The 12,749-nt window shown below is 44.4% G+C and overlaps 1 protein-coding gene across 3 annotated transcripts in view; it reads left to right on the top strand.

Annotated features, from left to right (window-relative positions):
- pdgfrb (platelet-derived growth factor receptor, beta polypeptide) overlaps window positions 1-12,749 on the top strand; it is a 143,446-nt gene that overhangs the window by 40,381 nt on the left and 90,316 nt on the right. For 2 of the 3 annotated variants that reach the window (XM_073067084.1, XM_073067087.1), the window contains exon 2: window positions 12,192-12,250. The exons of the other annotated variant lie outside the window; for it this stretch is intronic. In XM_073067084.1, coding sequence (XP_072923185.1) covers window positions 12,217-12,250 — 34 coding nt within the window. In that variant the 5' untranslated portion in view covers window positions 12,192-12,216. The remainder of the gene's footprint in view (window positions 1-12,191; window positions 12,251-12,749) is intronic. 3 annotated transcript variants of the gene reach the window in all.

The raw sequence follows: 12,749 nt of genomic DNA, 5'->3' as shown, positions 1-12,749 counted from the left end.
CTGGTGTATCTGCACCTGTGCCAACCCACACCCCAAACCCTGACATTTCTTCTCTGCCACACCTCTCCCCTGGTGCTCCATCCTTGCCATTCCCAACATCCTTTGCTACACCAAACTCACTCTCCACTACACAATGACCAATACAGTACTGTGCAAGAGTCTTAGGCTGTATATATGCGCCTAAGATCTGCTGGTTGGTGATGGAGTGACATCAGCATTGGACTTCAAGGCAGAAGGTCCTGATTTTGAACCCAGCCAGGTCCCAACCTGGGCAGTGGCAGTATCTACATGGAAGAAAGGCCTGGCAATCTACTTCCATGAAAACCCTATGGACAACTGCACCATCCATAGGGTCACCATGAGTCAATGGTGACTCAGCAACAACAAGATTTGCACAATACTGTATGTATAGGTTTTCATTAATTCAATTGTATTTTTTATTCCCACAAGAAAATGATTCTCAGGGTTGTGTACAGTGACATAAATTTACTTTGAACTTTGACTCAGTGGGATAAGGGCCAAGTTTTGTGTCGAATCTCTTTCCACGGACCTATTTACTTTATAATAAACTGGATTTAAATTCCTCAACCAATCAAGTGGGATTTAAACTTCTTACTCAAGACAAATAATCCAGCTTTCTGGGTCACTGATATAATAACATCAGCATCAAACTTCCTGCTCCTCACTCATCCTCTCTCCTTGAATGAACTTCCAGTGCAATGATATTGTTCCAAATTCCTTTCAAATTATTTTATGTAATTTGCCTTCATGCTTAAGGAATTCTCTGCCGTGTGGAGGAACAGCCGGCAGCTGATGTCCACGGCCATGATCGTTGTCATCATCATTATAAGCCATGTTGTATTACATGGGTGATCATGGTCTATGAACATGGTTGATCTTGACAAATCATTCTACAGAAGTGGTTTGCTATTGCCTTTTTTTTGGACAGTGTCTTTACAAGACGGGTGACCCCAGCCATTATCCATACTCTTCAGAGATTGTCTGCCTGGCGTCAGTGGTCGAGTAACCAGGACTTGTGATCTGCACCGGCTGCTCATACAACCACCCACCACCTGCTTCCATGGCTTCACATGACCCTGACCTGGGCAGGTGGGGCGCTAAGCAGGTGTTACACCTTGCCCAAGGGTGACCTGCAGGCTAGCAGAGGGAAGGAGCACCTTACACCTCCTCTGGTAGAGACGAGTCTCCAGCCCACCACCTAAGTCCATGGCAATAGATCCCTGAAAATTGCCGCGCAAGTTGACAGGGTGGTTAAGAAGATGCATGGTGTGTTGCCTTCAGTAGTCATGGGATTGAGTTCAGGAGCCGTGAGATAACTTTGCAGCTCTATAAAACCCTGATTGACCACACTTGGAGTTTTGTATTCAGTTTATTTTATATATTTAGCGGTATAGTGTGAAACAGGCGCTTGCAACCCATCAAGCCACTCCGTCCAGCATTCCACCAATTTCACCCTACCCTAATCACGGGACAACTTACAAATTAACCTACTAACCATTTCGTCTTTGGACAGTGGGAGGAAACGGGCTAAGTGTACAGAGGGCAATGGAATTGAACTCCAAACTCCGGAACACCCTGATCTGTAAAAGCAACAGACTAACCACTATAGTACCACCGTCGCCTCGTTACAGGAAGGAGGTGGAAGCTTCAGAGAGAGTCCAGAGGAGATTCACCAGGATGCTGCCTGGATTAGAGAGGGTGCAGAGGAGATTCACCAGGATGCTGCCTGGATTAGAGAGGGTGCAGAGGAGATTTACCAGGATGCTGCCTGGATTAGAGAGGGTGCAGAGGAGATTTACCAGGATGCTGCCTGGATTAGAGAGGGTGCAGAGGGGATTACCAGGATGCTGCCTGGATTAGAGAGGGTGCAGAGGAGATTCACCAGGATGCTGTCTGGATTAGAGAGGGTGCAGAGGAGATTCACCAGGATGCCGCCTGGATTAGAAAGGGTGCAGAAGAGATTTACCAGGATGCTGCCTGGATTAGAGAGGGTGCAGAGGAGATTCACCAGGATGCTGCCTGGATTAGAGAGGGTGCAGAGGAGATTGACCAGGATGCTGCCTGGATTAGAGAGCTTGTCTTATGAGGATGGCCTGAGCAAGTTAGGGCTTTTCTCTTTCAGGCGAAAGATGGAGATGTACAAAATGATAAGAGGCGTAGATCAAGTGGACAATTAGAGACTTTCTCCCAGGGCAGAAATGGCTTATATAAGGGAGCATCATTTTAAGATGACTAGAGGAAAATATAGAGAACAACACACACAAAATGCTGGTGGAAATATAGAGGTAGTTTTTATACACAGTGTACTGCGTGGAAGAGTAAGAAAGGAATGAGGATTTCTCAAAGCGTGGTTCTCTGCAGATGAATCTATCAACAAAAACATCGACATAGATTTGATATGAAACATTACAGAGTAAAAGAGAAACAACGATGTCTACCATCAATGAATCGCGAGTAACCTCGGGAATTAGACAGTGAAGCAAGCACTTCCTACGGACCTCTCTCGAATCTAACCAATTAGAATCACTGTTCACAGTGTTTTGAACCAGTCAACCAGACCACAATGTCTAATCAATATCCATTCAGACCCTGGAGAAGTTTATAAACCGGTATTCCGAGGAGACAACACCATCAACTGCACTCTGGTGATGGCTTCTTGATCGGAGCTGAAACATCTGCAAATATTTTGCCAAGCTCAGCGATCAACTAGACTTCCAAATAGCCAACCTGAGGTACCAATAGTCCGCAATATTTCAAAGAGCAGTGGGTGTTTGGAATGTGCTGCCTGGGATAGTGGTAAAGACAGATATATTAGGGACATGAAAGAAAGGCCTAGAGACGTTGTGGAGACCATGTTTCCTGTCGTAGGGGAGTGAGGACCAGAGGACACAGTCTCAGAATAGAGGGACATCACATTCAATTGGAACAGAGATGAAGAGGAATTTCTTTAGCCAGTAGGTAGCAAATCTGTGGAATTCATTGCCACAGATAGCTGTGGAGGCCAAGTCATTGGGTTTATTTAAAACTGGAGACTAATAGATTCTTGATTAGTCAGGGTATCAAAGGTTATGGGAAGAAGACAGAGAATGGTGTTGAGAGGGATAATAAATCAGCCATGATGGAATGGTGGAGCAGACTCGAAGGGCTGAATGGCTCAATTCTGCTTCTATGTCTTATGGTGATGGTGCATAGATGATAGAAAAATGGAGACTGTGGGAAGAGGGTTAGATTGATCTTAGAGTAGGTTGAAAAGTCAGCACTGCATTGTGGGCCGAATGGCCTGTACTGTTCTATGTTCTATGTTTAAGGAATTCTTTGACTCCTGGGTCACTAAGCCAGCTGCTTTGTTTCAGCATCTCTCCCACGTCTCGTTGAGCAGTTGCTTTCCCAGGCACTGCTGATTCATTAAACACTAACTATTTATGTGCCTGTTGTCCCACAGAGGGTCTGTGTCAACATCTCTCCCACTCTCCCTTTTCGTAAACACATGCCGTCCTTTTTTCCCATGTTTCATTTTCGTTCATCTATTTGGCAAGAGGAGGTCAGTGTATGCAGGAAATGGTTAGGATGTTTGCTTGGATCCTTACCAATTGTAAAATGTTGCTTTTAGAAGGAATGAGGTCCATGTGGGCGTCTGTATTCACTGGTCTCGTTAGCAGCCGGGAAGCAGAGAGGAGCTTGGAGCCAGTCCACAGGGAACATGAACAGTTGCTCTGTTCTCCTGGGAGAGGAGGGTGACTGAGGTACATACAACTATGAGGGGTATAAATAGGGTAGACAGCAGACAATTTCCCCCCCCCCCCCCATATTGAGCAGTATGGTAGTGTATCCAGGTTAGCGCGATATTATTAGCATTAGACTATAAAATTAGTCCATTCAGCCCATCGACCCTGCTACGCCATTCCATCATGGCTCATTTATTCACCATCTCAACCCCATTCTCCTGCCTTTTCCCAGTAACCTTTGACGGCCTGACTAATCACGAACCTATCAACTTCTGTTTTAAGTATACCCCATGACTTGGTCTACACAGGCGTCCATGGTAATGAATTCCACAGATTCAACACCCTCTGGCTAAGAAATTTCCTTCTCATCACTGTTTGAAAAGGATGCCCCTCTATCCTGAGGCTGTGTCCTCTGGTCCGAGACTCCCCCACTATAGGAAACATCCTCTCCACAGCCACTCTATCTGTGTCCTCTGGTCCTAGACTCCCCCACTATAGGAAACATCCTCTCCACAGCCACTCTATCTGTGTCCTCTGGTCCTAGACTCCCCCACTATAGGAAACATCCTCTCCACATCCACTCTAGCTGTGTCCTCTGGTCCTAGACTCCCCCACTATAGGAAACATCCTCTCCACATCCACTCTATCTGTGTCCTCTGGTCCTAGACTCCCCCACTATAGGAAACATCCTCTCCACATCCACTCTATCTGTGCCCTCTGGTCCTAGACTCCCCCACTATAGGAAACATCCTCTCCACATCCACTCTATCTGTGTCCTCTGGTCCTAGACTCCCCCACTATAGGAAACATCCTCTCCACAGCCACTCTATCTGTGTCCTCTGGTCCTAGACTCCCCCACTATAGGAAACATCCTCTCCACAGCCACTCTATCTGTGTCCTCTGGTCCTAGACTCCCCCACTATAGGAAACATCCTCTCCACATCCACTCTAGCTGTGTCCTCTGGTCCTAGACTCCCCCACTATAGGAAACATCCTCTCCACATCCACTCTATCTGTGTCCTCTGGTCCTAGACTCCCCCACTATAGGAAACATCCTCTCCACATCCACTCTATCTGTGCCCTCTGGTCCTAGACTCCCCCACTATAGGAAACATCCTCTCCACAGCCACTCTATCTGCGCCCTCTGGTCCTAGACTCCCCACTATAGGAAACATCCTCTCCACATCCACTCTATCTGTGTCCTCTGGTCCTAGACTCCCCCACTATAGGAAACATCCTCTCCACATCCACTCTGTCTGTGTCCTCTGGTCCTAGACTCCCCCACTATAGGAAACCTCCTCTCCACATCCACTCTATCTGTGACCTCTGGTCCTAGACTCCCCCACTATAGGAAACATCCTCTCCACATCCACTCTATCTGTGTCCTCTGGTCCTAGACTCCCCCACTATAGGAAACCTCCTCTCCACATCCACTCTATCTGTGTCCTCTGGTCCTAGACTCCCCCACTATAGGAAACCTCCTCTCCACATCCACTCTATCTGTGTCCTCTGGTCCTAGACTCCCCCACTATAGGAAACATCCTCTCCACATTATCCTGAATAATCAAGAACTTATCAATCTCTGCTTTAAATATACCCAGTGACTTGGCCTCCACAGCTGAATTTCACAGATTCTGCATCCTCTGGCAAAAGAAATTCCTCCTCACCTCTGTTCAAAAAGGAGTGGACTTAATGTTCGTAGATGTGATTAGTGTGGATAGCATGGCAAGGATGGGCTGAAAGGATATTGTTTCCCCCTGGCTCAGGGAGATAAGTACATCATTTCCCTGAAAGTGGCCATACAAATGGAGCAGGTGGTGGAGAAAGGGAATGACACGCTTGCCTTCAATGGTCAGGGCACTGAGTACCGGAGTTGGGATGTGACATTTCAGTGTATTGGAGAAAATACAAGTCAAGTCACTTTTATTGTCATGTCAACCATAACTGCTGGTACAATACACAGTAAAAATGAGACAACTTTTTTTCAGGACCATGGTGTTACATGACACAGTACAAAAACTGGACTGAACTACGTAAAAAAACAACACAGAGAAAGCTACACTAGACTACAGACCTACACCAGACTGCATAAAGTGCACAAAACAGTGCAGGCATTACAATAAATAATAAACTGGACAGTAGGGCAGTAAGGTGTCAGTCCAGGCTCTGGGTATTGAGGAGTCTGATAGCTTGGGGGAAGAAACTGTTACATAGTCTGGTCATGAGAGCCCGAATGCTTCAGAGCCTTTTCCCAGACGGCAGGAGGGAGAAGAGATTGTATGAGGGGTGCGTGGGGTCCTTCATAATGCTGTTTCCTTTGCAGATGCAGCGTGTAGTGTAAATGTCCGTGATGGCGGGAAGAGAGACCCCAAGGATCTTCTCAGCTGACCTCACTATCCGCTGCAGGGTCTTGCGATCCAAAATGGTGCAATTTCCAAACCAGGCTGGAATATTAGTTTGTTATTGTACAAGTTACAGTGAAAAACTTGTCTTGTATACTGTTTATACACAGCAAATCAAATCGGAGCCATGGTAGTGTAGCAGATAGCGTGATACTAATGCATCTCAGGGCATTCCTGAGTTCAGAGTTCAATTTCGGCGACCTCCGTGAGAAGTTTGTACGTTCTTCCAGTGAGTGCATGGGTTTCCTCCAGGTGCTCCAGCTTCCTCCCACGGTCCAAAAAGCTAGTAGGTTAAATGGTCATTGTAAATTGTCCTGTGATTACGCTAGGGTTAAATCGGTGGGTTGCTGAGTGATGGGGCTCGTTGAGCCTGAAGGATCTTTTGCACATTGTATTGCCAATAATGAACAATCAAAGTGCATTGAGATAAAACAATAACAATGCAGTACAGCTGCAGTTTAAGTAACAGTAAGGTGCCAGAACATAACCAGGTAGACTAAGAGTTCGCTCTATTGTGTAAGAGTCTGACACAGTGACTATAAACTTGGTGGTAGTTGCTTTCAGGCATTTGCACTTCTGGAGTAACACACACAAAATGACAGAGAAACTCGGCCGATCAGGCATCATCTATAGAGCAGAATAAACAGTTGATGTTTCGGGCTGAGACCCTTCATCAGGATTTGTATTTTCTGTTGATGGGAAGAGAGACTGTCCAGTCTTTGATGATGCTGGCTGCTTTACTGATGTGCTGAGCTGTGCCTACAACTCTCCACAAAAGTCCGAATGAGAAGACGGGGGAGAAACTTTGAGGACTAATTGTCTGCCAATGCAGAAAGCATTTTTGTCTTATGAGAGGAAGTTACCATGATAGTTTTGAACAATGACGCATCATTAATTGCTCAGTATCACACAGAGTGGGACTGTTCTCCCTGGTGAATAATATTAAGGGTTTTAACCTTCATTTTCGACATATTAGTGGTGTCAATGAGTATACGAGTAAATTGGCTTATTATCATCAGAAGTACTAAGGAAGTGAAAAACGTGCATCGCATACAAATCAGTTCATTGCCTCTCCCTTCCCTCTTTGTCTCCCCCTCTCTTTCTCCTCCTCTCTCCCTTTCTCTTCCTCTCTCTCTTCCTTCTGCTTCTCTTCTCTCACCCTTTCTCTTTTTGCTCTCTCTCTTTCTGTCTCTCCATTTTTCTCTGCTCCCCCTCTCTCCCTGCCCCACTCTCTCTTTCAAAGCCTTTTCTCTCTCTGTTCCTCTCTTTCTCTCTGCTTCTGACTTCCCTTTTATTATAAAGATTAGCTTTATTTGTGACTTGTACATCGAATCGACCAGTGAACTGCGTCAGTCTCTAACAACAACCAACATAGTCCGAGGATATGCTGAGACCAGCCCGCAAGTGATGCCCAGCTTCCAGTACCAAAGAAGCATGCCCACAACTTATAAACCCTAACCTGTATGTCTTTGAAATTTGGGAGGAAACTGGAGCACCCGGAGGAAACCCACACAGTCACAAATAGAACAAACTCCTTACAGACTATAGCAGGGACTGAACTGGCACTGTAAAGCATTTTGCTGATCACTACGTTTCTGTGCCACCTTTCACAGTTCATTAAGATAAAACAATAACAGAATATAAAGTGTAATCAGAGTGCAGAATGCAGGACTAAAGTGTTGTATTTAAATGTGCGTAGCATTCAGAATAAGGTGGACAAACTTGTTGCACAATTGGAGATTGGTTGGTATGACGTCGTGGGCATCACTGAGTCGTGGCTGAAGGAAGGAGCCTAACATCAAAGGATATACCTTGTAAGGACAGGCAGGAAGGCATAGGCAGTGGTGTGGCCCTGTTGGTAAGAGATGGGATTACATCTTTAGAAAGAGGTGACATAGGGTCAGAGAATGTTGAATCTTTGTGGGTGGATTTAAGAAATTACAAGGGTAAAAAGACCATTATGGGAATCATATATAGGCCTCCAAATAGTGGCCAAGATGTGGGGTTAAGATTGCAAAGGGAGCTGGAAAAGGCTTGTAATAAGGGTAATGACAATTGTAATGGGGGTCTTCAATATGAAAATCAGGTTGGTGTCAGATCACAAGAGAGGGAATCTGTTGAATGCCTACGAGATGGCTTTTTAGAGCAGCTTGTGCTTGAGGCTACTCAGGGAAAGGCCATCTTAGATTGGGTGTTGTGTAATAACCCAGTTCTTATTAGAGGACTTAACATAAAGGGACCCTTAGGAGACAGTGGTCATAATATGAGTGAATTCACACTTCAGTTTGAGAGGGAGAAGCATAAGTCACAAGTATCCATATCACAATGGAATAAAGGGAATTACAGAGGCAGGAGACAGGAGCTTGCCCAGGTCGATTGGAAGAGGATTCTGGCAGGAATGTTGGCCGAACAGAGGTGGCTGAAGTATCTGGGAATAGTTCACAAGGTACAGGATAGATATGTCCCACAGAGGAAGAAGTTCTCAGATGGCAGGGCTAGGCTACCGTGGCTGACAAAGGAAGTTCAGGACTGCATAAAAGCCAAGGAAAGGGCATATAATGTAGCAAGAGTGAGTGGGAAGTTGGATGATTGGGAAGTTTTTAAAGTCCACAAAAGACAAATTAAAAAGCTATAGGACAGGAAAAGATGAAATATGAGGGCAGACTAGTCAATATTATAAAGCAGGATACCAAAAGTTTTTTCAGTTATATAGAGAATAAAAGGGAGGTAAGAGTTGTTACTAGTCCACTAGAAAATGATGCTGGTCAGGTAGTAATGAACCATAGAACCATAGAACATTACAGCACAGAAACAGGCCTTTTGGCCCTTCTTGTCTGTGCCAAACCATTTTTCTGCCTAGTCCTACTGACCTGCAACTGGGCCATATCCCTCCAAACCCCTCTCATCCATGTACCTGTCCAAGTTTTTCTTAAATGTCAAAAGTGAGCCCGCATTCACCACTTAATCTGGCAGCTCATTCCACACTCCCACTACTCTCTGTGTGAAGAAGCCCCCCCCCAATGTTCCCTTTAAACTTTCCCCCTTCACCCTTAACCCATGACCTCTGGGTTTTTTCTCCCCTAGCCTCAGTGGAAAAAACATGCTTGCATTCACTCTATCTATACCCATCATAATTTTATACACTTTTATCAAATCACCCCTCATTCTCCTACGCTCCAGGGAATAAAGTCCTAACCTATTCAACCTTTCTCTGTAACTCAGTTTCTCAAGTCCCGGCAACATCCTTGTAAACCTTCTCTGCATTCTTTCAACCTTATTAATATCCTTCCTGTAATTAGGTGACCAAAACTGCACACAATACTCCAAATTCGGTCTCATCAATGTCTTATACAACCTCACCATTACATACCAACTCTTATACTCAATACTTTGATTAATGAATGCCAATGTGCCAAAAGCTTTCTTTACAACCCTGTCTACTTATGATGCCACTTTTAGGGAATTTTGTATCTGTACTCCCAGATCCCTCTGTTATACTGCATTCCTCAGTGTCCTACCATTTACCTTGTATGTTCTACCTTGGTTTGACCTTCCGAAGTGCAATACCTCACACTTGTCCGCATTAAACTCCATCTGCCATCTTTCTGCCCATTCCTCCAACTGATCCAAATCCTTCTGCAAGCTTTGAAAACCTTCCTCACTGTCCACTACACCTCCAATCTTTGCATCATCAGCAAATTTGCTGATCCAATTTGCCACATTATCATCCAGATCATTGATATAGATGACAAATAACAATGGACCCAGCACTGATCCCTGTGGCACACCACTAGTCACAGGCCTCCATTCAGAGTAGCAATTCTCCACTACCACTCTCTGGCTTCTTCCATTGAGCCAATGTCTAATCCAATTTACTACCTCTCCATGTATACCTAGCGACTAAATCTTCCTAACTAACCTCCCATGCTGGACCTTGTCAAAGGCCTTACTGAAGTCCATGTAGACAACATCCACTACCTTCCTTTCATCCACTTTCCTGGTAACTTCCTTGAAAAACTCTAATAGATTGGTTAAACATGACCTACCACGCACAAAGCCATGTTGACTTTTTCTAATAAGTCCCTGTCTATCCAAATACTTGTAGATCCTATCTCTTAGTATTCCTTCCAATAATTTACCTACTACCGATGTCAAACTTACCAGCCTATAATTTCCTGGCTTACTTTTTGAGCCTTTTTTAAACAAAGGAACTACATGAGCTATCCTCCAATCCTCCGGCACCTGACCCGTGGATATCGACATTTTAAATATTTCTGCCAGGGCCCCTGCAATTTCAACACTAGTCTCCCTCAAGGTCCAAGGGAATACCCTGTCAGGTCCTGGGGATTTATCTACTCTGATTTGCCTCAAGACAGCAAAAACCTCCTCCTCTTTGATCTGTAAAAGTTCCATGACTTCCCTACTTGTTTGCCTTGTTTCCATAGACTCCATTCCAGTTTCCTCAGTAAATACAGATGCAAAAAAACCATTTAAGATCTCTCCCATTTCTTTTGGTTCCATACATAGCCGACCACTCTGATCTTCAAGAGAACCAATTTTATCCCTTACTATCCTTTTGCTCTTAACATACCTGTAGAAGCTCTAATGGGGGACAAAGAAATAGCAGATGAACTTAAATGGCTACTATGCATCTGTCTTCACAGTGGAAGACACCAGCAGTGTACCAGAGGTCCATGAGCGTCAGAGAGCAGAAGTGAGTGCCATTGCCATTACAAAGGAAACAGTGCTAGACAAACTCAAAGGTTTTAAGCTGGATGAGTCACCTGGACCAGATGGACGACATCCCAGAGTCCTGAGAGAGGTTGCTGAAGAGACAGCAGATGCATTGGTCATGATCTTTCAAGAATCACTTGATTCTGGCATGGTCCCAGAGGACTTGAAGATTGCAAATGTTACTCCACTCTTTAAGAAGGGAGGAAGGGAAAAGAACATAAATTATAAGCCAGTTAGCCTAACCTCAGTGGTTGGGAAAGTGTTGGAGTCCATGATTAAGGATGAGGTTTTGAGGTATTTGGAGACTAATGATAAAATAAGTCAAAGTCAGCATGGTTTCTATGAAGGGAAATCTTGCCTGACAAATCTGTTAGAGTTCTTCGAGGAAGTAACAAGAAGGTGGACAAATGAGAGGCAGTGGATATCAGAAGGCATTTGATAAGGTGCCACATATGAGGCTGCTTAACAAGACAAAATCCTTTGGTGTTACAGGAAAGATACTGGCATGGATAGTGGAATGGGAATAAAATGGACATTTTCTGGTTGTCTACTGGTGATTAGTGGTGTTCCTCAGGGGTCAGTATTAGGACCACTGCTTTTCACATTGTCAGTCAATAATTTAGGTAATGGAATTGATTGCTTTGTGGCAAAGTTTGCAGATGATACGAAGATAGGTGGAGGGGTAGGTAGTGCTGAGGAAGCAATGCGATTGCAGATTAACTTAGACAAATTGGAAGGATGGGCAAAAAATCAGCCGATGGAACACCGTGTTGAGAAATGTACGATAGTGCATTTTGGTAAAAGGAACAATTAATTCTACGGAGTATTATCTAAATGGAGAGAAGGTTCAAACATCAGAGGTGCAGAGGGACTTGGGAGTCCTCGTGCAAGACTCTCAGAAGGTTAATTTAAAGTTTGAGTCTGTGATAAAAAAGGCAAATACAATGTTGGCATTCATTTCTAGAGGTATAGAATATAAGAGCAGGGATGTGATGTTGAGGCTCTGTAAGGCCCTCATGAGACCACACAGAGTATTGTGTGCAGTTTTGGGCTGTCTTTTAGTGCTCTATGATTCCTGTATTCCTTGACTCAGTAAAGGGAGGAAAACCAGTTAGACAAGCAGTTTGGGATCAGAACTCACTTGGAAATGCAAGTTGCTGTTATATCTCCCCATATGTGATAAGACACATGCTACAGCTGTCCTGACATTCCCCTCCCTCAAAGTGAAGTTCCTTCTGTAACTGAAGCTCTAAAAATCCCCAGGTTCCAGCACACCAAACTAACACCATGTTCCTGTGACTCTCCACAGTTCATTGTCCTGCCTGGGCTCGAAGATGTCCACCGTCCGTTGGGATCTCCTCCTTGCAGGTGGGTCTTATGTGGGACACTCCACTATCAATGTCTGTGCATTCATCTACCTGGACACCAACTTCTCCAAATCTTTAAGATATATTTGAAGGACCTTATTCCCTGGAGTGTAAGAGAATGAGGAGAAATTTGACAGAGGTATACAAAATTATGAGGGGTATTGATAGGGTAAATGCAAGCATTCCTTTTCCACTGAGGTTGGATGAGGCTAGAACTAGAGGTCATAGGTTAAAGGTGAAAATTGAATTGTTTAAAGGGAACCTGAGGGGGAACTTCTTCACTCAGAGGGTTGTGAGAGCGTAAAACAAGCTGCCTTATGGATGTGTTGGATGCAGGTTTGATTTCAACATTGAAAAGAAGTTTGGATAGGCACAATGTACAAAGTTCAAAGTAAATTTATTAATAAAGTACATATATGACACCATATACAACCCTGAGATTCATTTTCTTGTGGACATACTCAATAAATCCAGAAACCATAATAGAGTCAATGAAAGAC

The sequence above is a fragment of the Hemitrygon akajei genome, chromosome 15, assembly GCF_048418815.1.
Source record: "Hemitrygon akajei chromosome 15, sHemAka1.3, whole genome shotgun sequence".
NCBI lineage: Eukaryota > Metazoa > Chordata > Chondrichthyes > Myliobatiformes > Dasyatidae > Hemitrygon > Hemitrygon akajei.
Note: the sequence above shows the minus strand (reverse complement) of the source record. Positions and strands in the feature narration are given on the sequence as shown.